Source organism: Lethenteron reissneri, chromosome 27, assembly GCF_015708825.2.
Source record: "Lethenteron reissneri isolate LAM-NWPU_2019-01 chromosome 27, ASM1570882v1, whole genome shotgun sequence".
In the NCBI taxonomy this organism is placed as follows: Eukaryota; Metazoa; Chordata; class Hyperoartia; order Petromyzontiformes; family Petromyzontidae; genus Lethenteron; species Lethenteron reissneri.
The window spans coordinates 2,648,004-2,666,651 of record NC_083805.1 but is presented as its reverse complement, the minus strand read 5'-3'; the positions used below and the strand labels follow the sequence as shown (position 1 = coordinate 2,666,651).

The following is an 18,648-nucleotide window of genomic DNA, read 5'->3' as shown; positions in this document are numbered from 1 at the left end:
GTAAATATTTCACTCCAGGAAAAAATTAAGTGCCACAGCCGTTGCTCATATTCTGTACACGTTGGGGTTGGGATCCTATCCAGAGCAGAATGCACGCCAGACAAAATCAGATCCGGATCGCCACTCATTTCGCTGAGCGCTTGACATTCGTTTAAAGTTCGTTTAACATTGACCGTGTTGTAGATGCGCTGCCCCCCCCCCCGGAGTTTTTGTATGCCCCCCTTTAAGCAAGGTCACACTACAGGCTCCACATGATTCTCAGATGGAACAAGGCTCCCTGAGGGGGTACATTTGGGGGGAGGGTGGGTGGCAGCACGCTGGCTCCGAACATATTTTGCGTCTCCTTTGTTATTGGCAAAGCCATCTGTTCCAAATGCTTCTCGTGTCTTGGGGGTCATACGGGGGGAGATGCAGAGTTGTCGCGTGTGGGGATGCTGGCTGTGGATGTGGCCGTTATTGTTGTTGACGGTGTTGGTACGAGTTGCGGGGTAAAGGTTGCAGCGGTGGCGATTGGGGTTGTAATTGATGGTTGTTGTAGTTGGCGAGAGTTGTGTGCGTTAAAGACGACATTGTTTGGGGTTTGCTGTTGTAGTGATGGGGCTTTTTTTTTCTCGCGAAATCACGGTTGCTCAGCACAGGCCCAAGCGCCTGGCACGCCAAGTGGCCAGCACCAAACAGCACTTTGGAGGTGTTACGGATAAGGAGTCAAATACGCTCCTTGTGGTTGAGCAACGTTATCAGAACTTGGGGGTGGTGGGCAATAGGCGACGGGGAGTGAGGCAGCGAGAGCAGCGTTGTGTTTGCGGCGTTGTGTTGCCCTGTGCTTATCCGAGGTAGGATGTTTCTGTCGAAGGTTGCAGTGGGGACGCTTGTTTGTTGTGGATTCTGGGTTGTCACGGCTGTTGGAATTCACATGAGAACATGCGTTGCTGTGGTGAGGGAAGGAGGGAGAACGCCGGCATTAAAAAAAATGTTGCTTAGTTTTCAGTTTAAAAAAAAAAATTCACTTATTATTGGTGCTGCTCCGGGCCAGCGCCGCTGCGCTCTGTTTTCATGGATTGTAACAGCGAGATCTCCTCTGTTGTGAAATAGCGGATTCCTTTTCAGCGCTGCCAAGAGTGATGTCATAACAGTCATTTGGCGGTTGGGTAATTGCCGTGAAAAAAAAATAACCGGTCTTTAGAAACTCGTGCGAGCTCGAGCAGCTCCATCTCTCGCTCTCAGCAGCCGCCCCCTTGTCTGCTTGCCCGCTCGCCCCATTTCTCCTCCGCAGGGTGATGCCTAACACTGCGTGGAAGCCACAGAAGTCTACCCCCACGGCCTCTAAGTGGTGGCACCAGCTTCCTCCTCCGCCCCCACTTCCTCCTCCAACTTCACGATCCGCAAGCGCTTGTGCCCGGCGTCTCCCCGAGCTGCCTTCCTGCAACCGGCTGCCGTCGCTGCCCTGCCCTCGCGGCGGCTCCTAATCTCGATCGCCCCCCTCCCGCTGCCGGCGGCTCGCGGTCGCGGCGACCATGATGAACATGCTGAAGCCCAGTGGCCTCAAGGCGCCCAACAAGGTCGGCCGCTCCGGCTTCTCCTTCGGCCGCTCTCCCTCCTCTTCCTCCTCGTCCTCCGCGGGTGAGTGCGGCTCGGGGAGGTTGATCTCTAAGTCGGTTGCTGTCAATCGTTATTGATAGTCATCGACCGCACGCCTTGCGTTCAGTTGCTTAGAGGCAGGAGTCGGTGGATTCATGAGATGTTTGTGGATCTCTCAAAGATCCGCCGGGCTTTTACGGTGTCCAGGAGATGGCAGTGTAGTAAGTGGGATTGTGTGACCCATCTTTGTGGACGCTTGCATACTCTCTAGCAAGGTTGTTTCATCATCATTAAAAATTAATTATACCATGCCTCCCATGCAGTATGCCTCGAGGTGCCAGAACAAAGGGGAATTTGAGATCATTACTCGGGAAGTGATTGTAAACCATTTCTACGTTTAAAAAATAATCTGGTATCGACAAGGTACACAACAAACGCTGTTGAGGTCACTCCATTTCATCCACTTCATTTCAGTTTCTGGGTGTGCTGATGCTCGCTTGCAATCCATCGCTTTGGGAGCAAGGGTTGATGGATCCTGCACACGACAGCTGCCTCGACAGCCCGGGTCCGGGATTTTCTAAACTCCACCAACATTCAGCGCCCGTGACCAAATAATTTGTAATCTGTTCGATCCCGTCGGATCTCAGAAGCTGAGCAGGGTCGAGTTTGGATAGCTCTTGGATGGGCAACCACTGCCCAAGCCAGGTTGTTATCGGTGACACCGGGGTTATGCCACGCCGTGAACAGCGGGGGCCAGTGCAGCAATATCATTCGCTGTGCTGCACTTCTATGCTCCCCCGCCTCCTTCTCCAATGTGCACTGGCCAGCACGGTGAAGTACGCTCAAATAACCCCCACCTCCCCCCACCCCCCACAATCCGCACGCGTGCGGCGTGGGGAGGCCTTCATCCAGCAGTGGATTTACAAAAGGGCTGTACATTGTTCATCACTCTATGTATGCTGAACTTCTTTCGCACCGTAACATAGCCAGCCAACCGTGCTAATCGGAGGTGAGGGGGGGAAGGGTAACGCTCCAAATACAAAAGGGGCAGTTCAAAATCAATCTCGACTGTAGCGGTGGCTAGGGAATTGTGGGGTGAAAAACGGGGCCCCCACATTCATGATTATTCCGGAGCGACCACATCATTTGATTGGAATCAATCGCAAAGCCATCAGACAGCGCCCGTTTATGGCCAGGGGGACAGAGTGCCGCACTGACGCATTCCGCCCCTCGAGGCGGAATTGAAGTCACCGCGCGCAGATCGTGGTTGGTGGGGTGAGCCGGGGTGGTGAGGCAGGGTGGTGATGGGGTCAGAGAGTTCAACCCCTCTGGCCATGTGAGCCAACAACAACAACTACTGTACTCTCTATTAATGTGTAGAACACAACTGGGCTGTCTGATTATTTAGATTATTTTGCTGCTGTAAAAGTCCAAATGATGGGCCACTTTGTTGAGCTATCATTTGTGGTGGTTAGGTCGCTTTTGAAAAATAAGTTAATACCTCCGTGGGCTTTGTTTGGTAGGATGGGGATGGTTTAGTTGTTGTATTTGTATGTGTTTGGGTGATTTGTTTACCTTTCTTGTACTTTACACTCCGTGTTTTTGTATTGTTTGTTGGTGTAACGTTCTTACCCAGCCCTACTGGACATCTGTGTGAAGAAGCTTTATCGCTCATCGGATTCCTTAAGTCTAAATAAATATTCTGATTTAAATACAGCAATCGGCTGCCATATCAATCACCAGTGACTGTACACACATGTCTTATAAAATTTTGTTTTACATTTGGTTTGGCTACATTTGATCTCGAAGAATTGAAAATATCAGTTTGAGTGTCATACAACGACAGTATTCTGCCGTCTTTCATGTAGGAAAGTGCTGCCACCCCGGTGTCGATACGAGGTCACTTCACTGAACGGGATCTCAGAAGTAGGTCTGTGATATCAGATTCTGTGGAGCATCCTCTAGCACAAAGGAGCACTGCTCTGCGCAATTTCTCAATTGATTCTTTGTCTAAGGACACGACGACGATGGCACAATTCCAATAATATTTGGGATGAAGACGACAAAAACTTTCTTTCAAAATCTATCTCTAACAAAGCCCTCGAGGCTCTGCTTCTTTCATCTCAAAAAGATAAAAGTGGCAGAAAACCGGGTCGTCTTTTAAATTGGTTCCGCCAGGAATCTAGGTCAGGGTTCGCCAATTTGGCTTCGCAAATTCCATGCGGCGATGGCACGACCCGTGGCCAAATCTACACCATGGCATTAGGGGGACCGGCGCGGCGGTGCTTGCGCCGGCCCGCTCAATCCGGCGCTGTGATCCTGCCTCGACAGGATTAATCCTCGGGCTCGTAATCCCGATGGGATCAGCATGTCCAGCGGCCCGGGGAATTCCGGGGGGCCCACACGTGGCCTCTCCAAGCCGCTCGCTGCGGTCGCCACGTCGCGAGCTTTCCATCGCACTGCCGTTTAAACCGCCCGATGGCTCTAGATTTTACTTGCGTTTTTATCTTTGTTGATACCCTTCACGAAAATCTGTCTGGATTTGGACCCCCCCCCCCCCAAAAAAAACCTCATTTAAAATCTCAAACATCGACATGCTTGGCATAAAAAATATCTAGGTATTTGTGATTTACGAATTTGTATGATTGAAATGTTTCCTACGCCACGGTGAAGACAGCTCTGAATAATAAACAGAGCACCACCGCCTCTCGGGGCCAAACTAGGTCATGTTTACTGACCGTTTAATTAATTCTAGGGAGGTTGCATTTATCAGTCGGTGTATTCAGGATTTCGCCAAAATATTAAAATGATTATTCGGTTGTAGCGGTGACTGCCGCTGCTTGTTATCATTATTATTGATGCTGTTGAGCGTCCATTGCGCTGGTTGTGGTCGTTATTGAACATTTATCACCAGGGACACTACCAAAAGACAATAAAGCACTCTATTTGATTCGCTTTACCAATCACTATTTCCTTCAAATATGTGTCTAGTTACCTTAATGTAGGCCCATTCACTTACATAGTGGTCTATTCAAATCGTATAGAAGCATGTTCACTTTCCTCCCTGACTGTTCGATTTAACAAAGGTCTTCTCACTTTCATAGAGAGTGCTATTGCAACTAAAGAAATACTAATTCAGTCAAGTAAGTGTCTCTACCCCTCAAATGAGCATGCACCACTGCTCATCTCCTTCGATGACCCTACGCCAGCTGTGGAAAGTCCACGTTCCTCTGGTGGGGGGCAGGGGGGATTCCCATGTTCTCCACCAGAACCACCATTATTATTGCATCTTCCTCCAAGACGTCGATCGTTCTCTCCCTCGATGACGTTCAACGTCCCTTTCTCTCGCTCCCGCGCAGCTGCAGCCACGGCCCCTGCTGCTGCTGCCACTGCCACCACCGTCTGTGCCGCAGCTGCAACGCCGGCGTCGCCAACGACGACGATGAGCGGCACCTCTGCCAAACCGCCGGCGGCGGGGCACGTCCCGGGCACGTCGAGCCCCACGCACACCGACTCGACTCGCGCCAAACTCAGCAAGGCCGGTGGGCACTGACTGCGGGCGAGGCAGGGGGGTGGTGGGGGGGGAACACGCAGGGGACGGTTGGATTGGTGGGCGAATGGGCACAGATATTTGTGGCGGAGAATCGGCCATCACGCTATTGCGGTTGTTGTTGGTGTTGTTGATCGACTGGTTGGTTGGTTGATTCCCAGGATGTGCAAGGTTGAGTGGAAATGCCACTCAATGTTATCCACACCGTGCTGTCAGCCTCAAGTCATGGGACAATTAAACCGTTTGGAACCCTGTGTGTAATGGGAAGATTCACAGAAGTAGATGTCGCAGAACTGCTACTGAGATCACTTCAGGTCACCTCCAGTCGACAGTAGGGGGGCAGCACTTTTCCACTCCTGCTGCTACTGAGAGGAATGTACGTCACGTAACAGTCAAACTGATACTTTTAGCAATCTTAAGAGCTGGAATTTCAACCAATTTATTTGCCAATCCCAATTTTACGTGATGGGTTTTGTGCAGTTATTAGTGACCGAGCTGGGACAATCGTCGCGGGGTGAATGATGGGCTGAATCGATCCCCGTATTTCTTGTCATTCAGCTGCTCGGACGATCACGCCGAGCAGGCAAATTTATAAACAACCAGCTCGCGTTGTTGTTGTTGTTGTTTTCTTCTGCCTGTCGGTGGCGTGCTTTTCACCGTGAGCAATCGTGTGGGGGGTTTTTTTGTTCGCTTTCAAATCGATAATATTGAGCAAGTCTGAATTTGCGAGCTGCCGCCCATGAAATTAGGCGTGGCGTGCGAGCCTTTTTTAGCGAACGCAGTGTACAGCGTTGACGGCCGAGGTCACGTGGCGATCGCGTTGACAAACGCACGATTGAATCGTTTTCCGCAGGAGGGAGGAGCTGCCCGGCAAACGTGGAACTGTTGGGCCAACGTTGGGGCAACATTCGGCTAACATTGCACGTTTACTGGGTGGCCGGCCTGTGGACGAGGGTTGGAGTTGAGGGCGGTTTGGTTGCCGGCTCGTTGGGGGGCGTCTATTGGTTGGCGAAGAGGAGGAGGAGGTGGGGGGGGCACATGAGGGCTTTAAAAGCGCGACACCAAGGCCGGAGCGGCTCGCATGCGGCAGCTGCGTCTGCCGGAGCCATCGCGCAATGACCACCACTGACCCGCGTGGTGAAGTATGGTCAAGCAATGCCCTGCCCGTTCATCCACCCCTGGATTGACAAAGGAGGCTGTCAATCGTTATTAATATTATTTTTAATGAGGCCATTTAAAGGAGAGCTTCGATTAGGCACTTTTGCACAATTAAGCCAAATTGAAACCAAAAATTTCAATTGGCAGTTGAACTCGGCTGGCCTCCCGCTGTAGAGGCGGTCGCCAAGGGAACTTATGAAAGGGTGTTTGAGTGCCCTTCGGTTTATTGGCCGTTACGTGGCGTCAGGATGTAGCTGCGCTGCTGCCAGTGTGGTGGTGACGGGTGATGTAACGGAGCCAAAATGTTTTTTTCTCGACCCTAGCACCCACTGACGACGGAGGTAACGTGGCTCGTCCCACAAGCATTTACTTCGTGAGCAAATATTCACCCATTGAATATTTGCAATAGTAATTGCATTGTTTGAAAAGTGTTTTGTGTGTTATGTTCGTAGAGTATTATAATTATTTGATAATCGTGTTAGCTTGTCACCTAACCTGGCATATTTCCAGCTGCTAGGATTACAAACGTGCCCGTTTGGATTCACGCGGCATGCACTTTTGTAGCGGGGCCTGTGAATGAGAAGGAGCAGTGCCACTCTTAGCGTGGATAAGAGGCGATTGAAGGGACCTCAGAAGTAGTTCTATGACGTCAACTTCCATAGAGGTATTTGTCTAACACTGGGGCAGCGGCGGAGGGGGGGGATGTTACACTGCTCGACAAGAATGTCAAATGCAAACGTGCATCGTCCCGTGGCGTGACGGTGATAGCACGGTTACGAGACCATCGTGTAACTGGGAGAAAGAACAAGCTACGTTTTTCTCAATAGCGCATGCAGGAGGTGATTTCTAGGTAAAAACATTGTCTCTGCTCTGTATTCGTTCGCAACGCACACCTACTTTTCTGTCCAATGCGTTCCACATCGTTTACAGAATTGTTAGCACTGGTCATCAATCGTTTCCTCGCTTTTGTTATTAAATTCCTTCTCGCGAAACTGTAATTTCCTTATTTCGTCTCTGACCCGCGTTCCCGTCGCCGCGACCCCGCGACCCCCACGGCAGACTCGGAGGAGCGTGATGCATTTATCGACGACTTCATCATCGGCGAGCGCGTTTGGGTGAACGGCAGCAAGCCTGGCCACATCCAGTACCTGGGCGAGACACAGTTCGCACCGGGCCAGTGGGCCGGCATTGTCCTGGACGAGGCCACGGGCAAAAACGACGGCGCCGTCTCCGGCGTGCGGTACTTCATGTGCGAGGCCGGGCGCGGCATCTTCACGCGGCCCTCCAAGCTGTCGCGCCGCCCGCTGGCGCCGGGGTCGGCGGTCGACGGGCGCTGCGCGTCTCCCGCAGCGACGCCCCCGCTGCACGGACAGGCGTCGGTGGGCGGAGGTGAGCTCTAGCGACGTGGCGGGAGTGGGGGAGGGGTGGGAAAAAGCAATATACAAACGAGGCGGTAATTCATAATAGAGGAGGTTTTTGTGTTAGATCGCGTAAATATAAATGTGCCGTTAAACCCGCCACCACCCAACACAGCCAATTAGGAAGGTTTTTCACGTTAAAAAAAGTTACTAGTTCAGTGCACCGGTGTGTTGGAGAGTAAACCCTACAGCAATATTGGAATTGTAAATGTTGTGGGTTTACTCTCCAATACATCAATGTGCTGTACTAGTAACGAATTGTAATGTTTTGTTTACGTGACAAACCTTACTAATTGGCTACGTCGGATGGTGGCGGGTTTAACGACACATTTATATTCACGCAATCTCACCCAAAAACCTCTTATGGATAATATTGATCACGAAAGCCTATGCGTTAAACCGAGGCGGTAATTACGAGACAAAAACAATCAGATTCTTGAAATCGAATGTTGACCCCCGGTCATGAAGTTGCATTGAATCTCTTGGGGGGCACAATTTCGATTTATACGGCATCTAAATGTCTCAACTAAGCTGTACACGTCACCCACGACCGGACATCCCGAGTCGGATTTACCAGCCTCCTCAACCCGGAGCTACGAGCCACCGCTTGCAGCCGAAAAAATTACATTGAAGGCCGTTGTGGGTTTCTAAGTGTGATCGCCACCGCGTGGTTTTGTCGTTTGTGTGTTTTTTGTTTTTTTACGAGAGGCGTAGGAGCCCGCTCCAGCTCCACGACGCCGCTCACCACGCCGCGTTCCTCCTGCTCCGCCCTCTCCTCGCGCGACGCCGGGCTCCTCTCCTCCTCCTCCAACGTCGCCGCAGCCGCCGCCGCCACCGCCGCCGCCGGCGCCGCCGCGGCTGCGGCGTCGGGCCCTTCCAACCTGGCGCGCACCGGCAGCCAATCGGTGGGGAACCTGTCGGAGAGCGGCTCCGCCAAGAGGGCGGAGCGCGACCTCAAGATGGGAGACCGTGTGCTGGTAAGCGCACTCCTCGTGCCGCTGCCGGGCCCAGCCTGTCTCTGTCGGCCTCTGTCTGTTGCCGTCTCTCCGTCCGTCTCTGTCCACCTGTCTCTATCCTGCCCCGACCTGTCTCTCTGTCGGGCACCGTTTGTCTCTCTGTCTCTGTCGGGCACCGTCCGTCTCTCAGTCTCTGTCTCCCGCTGTCTCTAAGTGTGTCCCTCTCTGCCCCTGTCTGTGGCTGTCTGTCCACCGTCGTGGCTGTCCGTGCTATTTGCTGTAGACCCAGAATGTCGTCTCTGCCGGATCCGCGGTGCTCCCCTGTCGGTCAGCTTTAGGGGCAAAGCGTGCATCGCACAATGGCGGATCGCTTACGTGAGGGTTTCTTCAACTGGCGGGCCGGTGGGCCACGCCTGGCCCACGGGGGGCCCTCGGAGGAGTGGTCTGCTAAAACCTTGACCTGCCGAGAGATACAGCTCAAAAAGAATTCGAGATAAGATGTTTGCAGAGAAGAGAGATACGGATTATCCAGATGAAAGCAAATAAACAGGAGATAAATACAGGAGAGCTGTAGACAAGAGGCAAGCTGTACCGCGCTGAGATAAGAGAGAGACCTGGAGATAAGAAGGTATGGGGTCGGTGGTTACATGCACATATGTTACAATGTGACGACGTGATGTGACGTCATGCCGATGAGCCAGCATAGTGTGACACTCCCAATCTGATGGCAGTACAGCAAGTAGGTGGCCGACCTATCCGGCCAGATTATGTTTGGAACGATATCCCCTTAGTACGTGTGGGGTTTCCCCAGGTACTGTACTTCTCTCCGACATGCAAACTCAGACAAAAATGCGGTCGCCAAACGGCACAAGTGAAAATTCCTCTTGAAAATGTATCTTGAGGGCTTTTCTGAGTGAGTGAATAAATTGCCATCCAAATAGCCGGTCGGTGGCAGTGCACGCCTCTGATTTAACGCTTCATGCGAAAGGGTTGGCGGATCACGCTCATCGCTCGCAAGAGTGAATTGCGCTATCTCAGGTTGACTGCGATTGAAGCAGAATCAGAATATTTATTTATGCTGGAAGAATCCGATGAGCTTTCAAGCTGTTTTTTTCACAGATATTCAGTCGGGAAACGGGGGTCCTAAATCTTACAACAACAACAGCAAACAATATAAAAACCCGATAGGAAAGGTAAACAAATCACTTACAAAAAATACATACGAACAAAACGAGGCGAGGCGGCCGCTCCGTTGGGAAGCACGAGGCGGCCACGTTGCAAGCGGAGGTAATTCCCGGACTTCGTGTTTTGGTCCGTTTGCATCCCGCGCACCCTGGGGAATTCAATCCCATCTCGCGCTCAACCAGCGGATGCATTTGCCGGCGTCCACTCCCCGCCCGGAGAGATCTCGCCGAGTGTCTCTTTTGGCCTCGTTCCCATCGGTAATGCGATGCTGTGGCCGGTAGCGCGCCGTCTGCATGTGCGTAACGACGCCGCCGCCGCCGCCGCCCCTTCCGGCGCAGCTCCGGTTATGCTGCGTAATTGTTACACGCCGCTCCGCTGCAGGGTTCTCGCCGCCCGCGAGTTCCGGCCTTGTTTATAAAAACCGCCCGCGGGGCGCGGTCCGCAGCGCACATGCGAGCGAGCAGTCGCGAGAGATGGACACTTCGAGCCGTGCCGCCTTTGAGGCCTCGGCCAGCGCCCAGGGCCCGCGCGGGTTCACGCGTCTCTCTGGTTAGCGGCGGCGGTGGCTGCGGTGAGTTAGAGTGGTGGTGGGTTTTTTTCGTCTAAATATGATAAAGGTAAGTGCACAGTCATTTTTGACGTTTAATTTCATCCATTGGCTGTTTGTTTTTACTTATGTTCATGTGGTTTGTGAGCAGCAGAGGGCAGTAGAGTGAGATGAGAGGGGAGAGGTAGGAGAGTGCATGGAGGGGAGTAGAGTGAGATGAGAGGGGATAGGTAGGAGAGTGCGTGGAGGGGAGTGGAGTGAGATGAGTGGGGAGAGGTAGGAGAGTGCGTGGAGGGGAGTGGAGCGAGATGAGTGGGGAGAGGCAGGAGAGTGCGTGGAGGGGAGTGGAGCGAGATGAGTGGGGAGAGGTAGGAGAGTGCATGGTGGGGAGTAGAGTGAGATGAGAGGGGAGAGGTAGGGGAGTGCGTGGAGGGGAGTAGAGTGAGATGAGAGGGGAGAGGTAGGGGAGTGCGTGGAGCGGAGTAGAGTGAGATGAGAGGGGAGAGGTAGGAGAGTGCGTGGAGGGGAGTGGAGCAGGATGAGAGGGGAGAGGTAGGAGAGTGCGTGGAGGGGAGTAGAGTGAGATGAGAGGGGAGAGGTAGGAGAGTGCATGGATGGGAGTGGAGCAGGATTAGAGGGGAGAGGTAGGAGAGTGCGTGGAGGGGAGTAGAGTGAGATGAGAGGGGAGAGGTAGGAGAGTGCATGGAGGGGAGTGGAACGAGATGAGTGGGGAGAGGTAGGAGAGTGCATGGAGGGGAGTGGAGCGAGATGAGTGGGGAGAGGTAGGAGAGTGCATGGAGGGGAGTAGAGTGAGATGAGTGGGGAGAGGAAGGAGAGTGCATGGAGGGGAGTGGAGCGAGATGAGTGGGGAGAGGTAGGAGAGTGCATGGTGGGGAGCTATTTTATGCCGTGCTGTCGCTCCGATGCTGTCACTTTGGGCGTCAAATTCGAGAGACAGGGGCTGCGAGAACAGTGGCTGAACAACCACAACAAAATGTATATGGCCAAAACAAAAACATTGCCAACTTAATATTCTATGGGGAACTAATTGCCGTTAATCAATTGGATTCTGCTTGTAAAACTGGCGTTTTTTTATTATTTAGTTTTTCAGCACCACGGGTCTCATTAATCTGGATAACCGCTGGTTCAAAAGTCACCACTAATGGTGGGCGGCGGTTGGAGCCGTAGTGCCGTGCCACCGGCTTGGATTTCCCCGCTGCCGTTGTCACAGCAACGCGAGCCGCACACGCTTCAATTTTAATCCTCGCCGTGAAATAAAATCTAATCTTCTCGTGCCGGAATCCGCACGATTCGTGATCCTGAGCAGAGAGAGGCTGGGAGAGGGGATGTCTCAATTCAGAGAGAATCTCTCAGTGTAGAGGGATTCTGTTAACCGACCTTCAGGATCGGTCAATCAATGAGAAATCTCAATCCATAGAGATTCTCTCAGTCCAGATAGAATCTCTCAGTCTAGAGGGATTCTGTTATGCCAGGTACAACCAAAGGGATATTTCTCAACAACCCACGCCGACAACAGCATTTTTATAACATTCCAACCGTGACGAATTCCTCCAATTCCTAGTGAAGAGCGACCGCCGCCACTTCGCGCGTCGCATCGCCCGCCGCGTCTCCATCAACCCTGCCGCGTCTCCCTGCCCGGGGCGTATGCAGGTGGGCGGCACCAAGGCGGGCGTGGTGCGCTTCGTCGGAGAAACGGACTTTGCCAAGGGCGAGTGGTGCGGCGTGGAGCTCGACGAGCCTCTCGGGAAGAACGACGGCGCTGTCGCCGGCACCAGGTACCGCACCAGAGAGAGAGAGAGAGAGGGCGAGCGGGGAGAGAGAGAGATCGAGAGGGAGAGAGAACGTGGCGCCTGCTGGAGATGTTCTCGACTGAATTAAAAATAACATTGAAACCGAGAAAGGTAAAGGTGCTTTGCGGAGAAAATGTGATCATGCAGAGATTGCAGCAGCAGCAGTGGTGCCGCATGCCTGGGTCTAACAGAATCTGCATTAATTTCCCGATTGGGTAGAATTTGGCACCGGTTCAACCCGTGGCTGCTGCTGCTGCGGCCTTTCTCGCTCATTTGTGGTTTCTCCTCCTCGAGCCTCTGAGTCATCCTTTCTCTCTCTCTCTTTGAGAGCGAGCGGACACTGCGGCGGAGATGGCGGTGATGCGAGTTACAAGTTTAAATTAAGATTTGGCGATCATATTGGAATCCGTTTGGTAGTCCTGACGTTAACCAGGTGAGAGCAACATTACAATTTTCATACTCGAGTTGGATATGCTTGGCTCAATCTGGATGACGCTTTGCTGGGATAACGCATCTTTGTTGCAATGTTGGTGACGCTGATTTTCCAGGACGAGGTTTAAATCCGTTGCGGCAGAAACGAGCAGCCACGTCGTTATCTTGTCTCGGAACTAATGTGTGTTTTTTTACGGTCGCTGCAACTTTATACAAGATCGTAATACAAATATACAAAATAGTGTACGCTCTCCTTGTATGTGCTTGAACCGATGCAAGACCTTCCGGTGATTGAAGCGTAAGTGCCTCACGCCGCTTCGGTGCTGTGCTCGCTCCAATATGATGACACCGTCCGCAGACCTGTCCGGTGTGTCTTCAGTGCGACTGCATCTCAGTGCACTCTGCGGAGAAAGCGGCGCGTATCAATTTTGCGAGTCGAGCAACCTGTCTCTCTGCCTCCATAATAGAGCGGGGTTTTTGCCTCTGCCTCACCGTCGCAACAAGATACGAAATTATTATTCGCCCACATTTGGTGAATTCTCACAAATTCGCGACCGTGCGTCGATTTCATGCTTGATTAGTTTGTTCCGTCTTGTCTGTACAGTTTCTCGAGATGTTATTGCCTCATTCGTTTTGCTATCTCATCCGTTTCACTTCGCGCTAAAGCCACATTTGTGTACATTGTGAGTTCGTCATAAATAACCGATTTACATCCGTCGTAATTTAGCAATGAGCCTAACCATACATTTTTAACCAAAGAACCGATCAATATTTTACATGCCTACCCACTACCTCCAAAGACATAGGTTCCCCATATAGCCTTAGCATACTGTTGGGGCAAGTGCTATTAGTGAGTATCTACGAAGGCCGGCACAGCACAATGAGAGGGTGGTGTGGCTAGGAGCACATCTGGCCCCCTTCGTCTCCCCAGTGCTGATGGTTACACATCGCACCAGCTACTCTTTTAGGGCTGAGTCAACCTAGCGGAGGACCGTCACTCATATTATCCATGACTGGAAATCAAACTCAGGTCACCGGGTTTATAGTGCAGTTGTGCTAACCACGGTGCCATTGTCACGGGATTACAAGTCGACCTAGGGGAGTCCCAGGGACCGGTTAAGACATTCATCGCCTATGTTGGCTGCGAGCGGCAATCAAACTCGCCGCCGTGGCACATAACTACCTCGCCTGGTGTACAGGAGGTCGTGGGTTCGATCCCGGCCCTGTGATGCCTGCTGTATATTTGGAGTTTGCATGTCTCTCTCCCCGTGGTCACGTGTTTTTTTTTTCCGGGTCCTCCGGTTTTTCCCTCCACATTGATAAACATGCGTGTAGAGTATTTGGCTGCTATAAATGTCCACGTGATGAGCCGCTTGTTTGAGCTATCATTTGTGGCCAGGTCGCTTCTGAAAAAGACTTATATAGCTCAGTAAGCCTGACCTGGTAAAATAAAATAAAAACTTTTTTATAGCTTCAACTTGGGACGCTGGGTTCGTAGAGCAGTGCAGCACGCTAACCGCTGTGCCACGGCTCCCCGCCTCGCGCCCCATGCGATCTCTCGCCACGCACGTGCGCGCACACGCGCAGGTACTTCCAGTGCCAGCAGCGGTACGGGCTCTTCGCTCCGATCCACAAGGTGGCGAAGATCGGCTTCCCGTCGACGTCGGCGCGTCGCAAGATGAAGCGAGCGTCGGCCTCGGGGTTCTCGTCGCTGCGCCACAGCCCCAGCAGCTCGACGGTCAGCTCGCTCAGCTCCGTCGCCTCGTCCGTCGGGGGGCGGCCCAGCCGCACGGGCCTGGTGAGAGCGGGGCGCTGACACGAACAGCGACGGCAACGATCAAAATCTTTCATTCGACTGTGGAGGAATCCGATGAGCTATGAAGCTCTTTTTCACAGACGTCGAGTAGAAAGACGACGACGACGATGCTAGTGATAATAATGATGAACGTTTTACGCGCAGGTTTTGGCAGTCAGTGTTTGCGATCCGCGATCGATTTTTGAGGTAGCCCAAAGGGGGAAGAGAAAATAAAAATCATAAAGAGAAATGTAGAATATAGATTTAGGTCATAAGTAGCCAAGCAATTAAAATTGTCGCACATACCTAGCGATTTACTATTGCTCCGGCTCACACGCCGGTGAGATTAACACGAATCCCTAATGGTCGGCCCTCCCTCACTCCCACCCTCCCTCCGTCCCTGCCCGCGACAGCTGACGGAGACGAGCTCGCTCTACTCGCGGAAGATCGCGGGCAACACGGCGCTGCAGGAGGCGCTCAAGGAGAAGCAGCAGCACATCGAGCAGCTGCTCGCCGAGCGCGACCTGGAGCGCGCCGAGGTTGCCAAGGCGACCACCACCGTGGCGAACCTCGAGCGCGAGCTCGGTGCCCTCAAGACAACGCACGACAAGGTGGCGACGCGCCCGCACACGTTGCGACGACGATCTCCCGCGCGCGTGCGCACAACACGCGATTGTCCGTCCATCCATTTGTTTGTTTGTTGCAGCCCGAGAAAAGGTAGCAGGCAGGCGAGGTGCACGCACATCTCTGGCACACGCGACAAACGCTTAGTTGTTTGATAGTTCGTCCGTCTGTCCATTCATTTGGCTCGTTACAGCACTTGGCGAGCTAGGGGCAGGGCAGGTGTCCTCGTTTGTGCAACGCAACCAACCGTTCATTTATCGATTCATTCGTTCATTCATTCGTCTGTCCAGTCACATCTTTAATTTTCCCATCTCTCTGTCCATTCCAGCGACACCGTCCAGATGTGAGTAAAGGCTACGGTTGTGTCAGAAAATAACCCCCGTCCGCCCGCTTGCCCTTGCCCGACAGTCCACCGCGGAGATGGCGATGTGCCTGTGCGAGCTCAAGGCGGCGCTGGAGGTGACGGGCAGGGAGAAGGGTGACCTCATCTCGCAGCTGGAGGAAGAGCGAAGGTGAGGAGGAAATCTTCGCCAGTCGGTCAGGTGTCGAGACTCATCACCAGCCGTGATCCATCCACCGCCATACGTAGGCCTCCCCGTGCCGTTGTCATACCTCGTAGTCTCGCGATGGCACCATCCGTCTCGCTCCAACGCATGAGCTGATCTCGCTGATCTATCGCCCCCTCCCCCCCGCAAGTTCTCTCCTTTGGCTGTTAATGCAGTAACATGATTCCTTGTAAAAGGTTTCAGTTTGGTGTTTTAACATCTTAACGCAGCTGTTTGTTGCCAGAAAAAAGGGGAAAACCTATTCTCATGGCTGCAAACGCTAAAGCCGCTCTCCTCTCTAGCTTCTCTCTCCAGTGCCAAATGTACCGATCATGCCGTCCTCTCCACTCCTCTTTTACCTGCCTTTGGCGTTTCACGGTCGGGTCGGTCGGAGGTTCACAAATCCGCGTGAACCGTCGGCCCTTGTTTGCCTCCAAAGCGTCGGACGGCAGGCGCGCGCCACCACACGCCGTTGCTTTTCACTGCGTCGGTGCTTCGTGCTGCGCGTCGTTTGGCACGACGTCCTGGCGATTCGCTCCTCGTGCCGGGAGCTTCGTCACGAGCTGAATTGTAGCGACTCACTCTGTCGCACAACGACGATCGACGTCGCTGTCTCGCCGTTGCCGATGTTACCAGTTCTGGATGTTGGCTCGGCTCGGCTCTTTCCCGACGTACGCCGGTGGACCACTGTCGTTATTCTCTGTCTGGGAGGAAACTGGAGCTCCCAACACGTGGCGCGAAACGTCGGACATCGTGCCGTACAACGCGCAGTACCACCCGAAAACACATCGGAGAGCACCTCACCTTCTGTCACCTCTGACCCGATTAGAACGTGTAACCATTTGTGGTGGCGAATAATCTTTCCCCACGGGCATTGAATGCTCTGTGACTCGTGTTGTCCAGTTGTAAAACCCCACCCCCCCTTCTTTTCTTGGTTACATGGAATCTCCTGGGTGGCCAGGAGAGTGGAGGACCTGCAGTTCTGCGTTGAGGAAGAGTCCATCACGAAGGGGGATCTCGAGGTACGCTTTGCGACGCTTGCTGGACGTGTGTATGCATGGGCCAACAGAAAAAAGACTTGAGGCATAGATAATGTGCCTTGAAATGTAATTTCTTCATGTTCACTCCAAAACATAGAAGCCTTTGTTATTTTAATGCGCCGAAGTAAAAAAATACTCTGAACTCTTGTTAACTCCGTTAGGGAATAGGATTTGGGTTTATGTCTTTGATGCTATACTGAGCAACTCGTTCACGAAGAAGTTTGGAACGCGATCTGAGAAAAAAAATTCAATTGAAAGATACGTGGATATGGACTCGTGCACAAAGAGAGATTGCGTTGTTGAAAGCAAGCGTTGTAAATAACAATTCGCAATATTACGTATTAATTTCTTAATCTTTCTTTGCATAAAAGTCTCTATCAGGAGGAACCCGCACACCTGAATTTCCCTCTCCTTGGAACGGTTGCGCATTTTGGGGGGATGAACTGTACATTACCCTGACCCCACCCCCCCTGCCCCGGCGTTCACCGCGTGGTGCCATCCTTGGGGGCGGTCGCGCTAGCCGCGCGGACGCACAGGTCGCAACGTCAGGCGGCTACTCCACCGCACCCACTCTCCTCCTGTCCGCAGGCGCTCACGATGAGGGAGAGGTCTCGTATGCGGGAGCTGGAGGCTGAGCTGGCGCTGCGGAGGTCGGAGGTCGCCGAGCTGAGGGCGCGGCTCGGGGAGGGCAGCGCCACCCCGTCGGCCCGCACCCCCGGTCAGAGGCCCCCCCACCCTCGATTGTTTTTGCCCTCGAGCTCCCCTCGTTAATTCCACGCGTAGGCCCGTTTGTTCCGCGCCTTTTTAACGTGAAAGGTCCGTTGAATGGGGCGGCCGGGTTGCGTCAATAGAAACTGATATTACTTTTTCAAGAAATTAAATTTTTTTGTTAAAACCAGGTAAGGGCCACTGAGATATGTAGTTCTTTTTCAGAACGACCTGGCTATCACAAATGATAGCTCAACAAAGTGGCTCATCATCGTGTGGAAATGTATTGCAGCCAAATACTCGAAACGCATGTTTCTAAATGTGGAGGTGGAAAACCGGAGGACCCGGAGAAAAATCCACACGACCACGGGGGAGAGAGAGAGACACGCAAACTCCAAATATACAGCAGGCGTCAGGGTTGGGATCGAACCTGCAACCTAGAGAGATCGGCATTGTATGTGGTTCAAGCCGTGTTTGGCCGCTTTGGCAGCTTGCCCCACTGAGTGCTCGGCGTATTACCAAACGCTAAATTGTCATTTATCGTTGTCGTTTCTCTTCCAGTTTGTAAACGTGACGGACATTCACAGAGCTGGATGAAGGTTAAAACTAACAAGGTCTTCGGCTTTGTTTCGGCACATTACTGGTAGTCATACAGATAGTGTCGCTAAGACCGTAATTGCCAAATTATTGAAGCAGGATATATTTACTTGTTTATTGAGGTGTAGGGAGGGGCGGGGGGGGGGGTCCTTCAACATCAGCGGCAAGCCCCTCAAGGGCTCCCTTGCGCTGGCCCTGCCTGCGAGAGGGCGCCGTCGATCAACCGCATCCTTGTCGCCTTGACAGACGGCGACGGCGTCGGCGCGGACACCGGCGGCATCCTGAGCCTCCAGCAGGAGCTGGACGGGCTGCGTGAGCAGCTGCATGCCGTGAGCCAGGGCCACCAGCAGGAAGTGAACGTTCTTAAGGAGCACCTGCTGACCACCCAGCGGGACCACCAGGCCGAGCTGCTCAAGCTGCGATGCCGGCCAACGAGCAGCTGTCGGAGGAGGCCAAGATCCTGCAGGCGAGGTACGAGCGCGCCGGCAGGGAGAACCAGGAGAACCTGGAGCAGTGGAGGGGCCGGCTGGAGGCCTTGGCGCAGGAGCACCAGAAAGCCACGGAGGATTTGAGGACCTCCCTAGGTGTCCGGCTGCGAAGGCCACCGCAGGGAAATTGCCGAGCACAGGTCCGTCGTTGAGAGCTTGAAGGCCGAGGGCCGCCAGGAGCTGGAGCTCTTGAGGGCCAAGCACAGCGTGGAGGCG

The 18,648-nt window shown here is 53.1% G+C and overlaps 1 protein-coding gene and 1 long non-coding RNA gene across 3 annotated transcripts in view; one reads left to right on the top strand and one right to left on the bottom strand.

The window, feature by feature from the left end:
- Positions 1 to 950: 950 nt before the first annotated feature.
- Positions 951 to 18,648, top strand: part of LOC133348348 (CAP-Gly domain-containing linker protein 2-like) — a 30,999-nt gene continuing 13,301 nt past the window's right edge. The window contains 14 exon segments of the mRNA XM_061561094.1: positions 951 to 1,620; positions 4,938 to 5,120; positions 6,610 to 6,627; positions 7,346 to 7,675; positions 8,413 to 8,681; positions 12,064 to 12,188; positions 14,223 to 14,433; positions 14,844 to 15,041; positions 15,463 to 15,566; positions 16,561 to 16,621; positions 17,228 to 17,357; positions 18,191 to 18,369; positions 18,372 to 18,526; positions 18,528 to 18,648. Coding sequence (XP_061417078.1) covers positions 1,515 to 1,620; positions 4,938 to 5,120; positions 6,610 to 6,627; positions 7,346 to 7,675; positions 8,413 to 8,681; positions 12,064 to 12,188; positions 14,223 to 14,433; positions 14,844 to 15,041; positions 15,463 to 15,566; positions 16,561 to 16,621; positions 17,228 to 17,357; positions 18,191 to 18,369; positions 18,372 to 18,526; positions 18,528 to 18,648 — 2,190 coding nt within the window. The 5' untranslated portion in view covers positions 951 to 1,514.
- LOC133348349 (uncharacterized) lies at positions 7,540 to 10,413 on the bottom strand. 2 transcript variants are annotated; one of them, XR_009755796.1, is made up of 3 exons: positions 9,036 to 10,413; positions 8,450 to 8,618; positions 7,540 to 7,682 (listed from the first exon to the last, which is right to left on the bottom strand). It is a non-coding gene; the product is annotated as an uncharacterized LOC133348349 (long non-coding RNA). The 2 variants fall into 2 exon arrangements; XR_009755797.1 differs by having other exon boundaries at positions 8,450 to 8,585.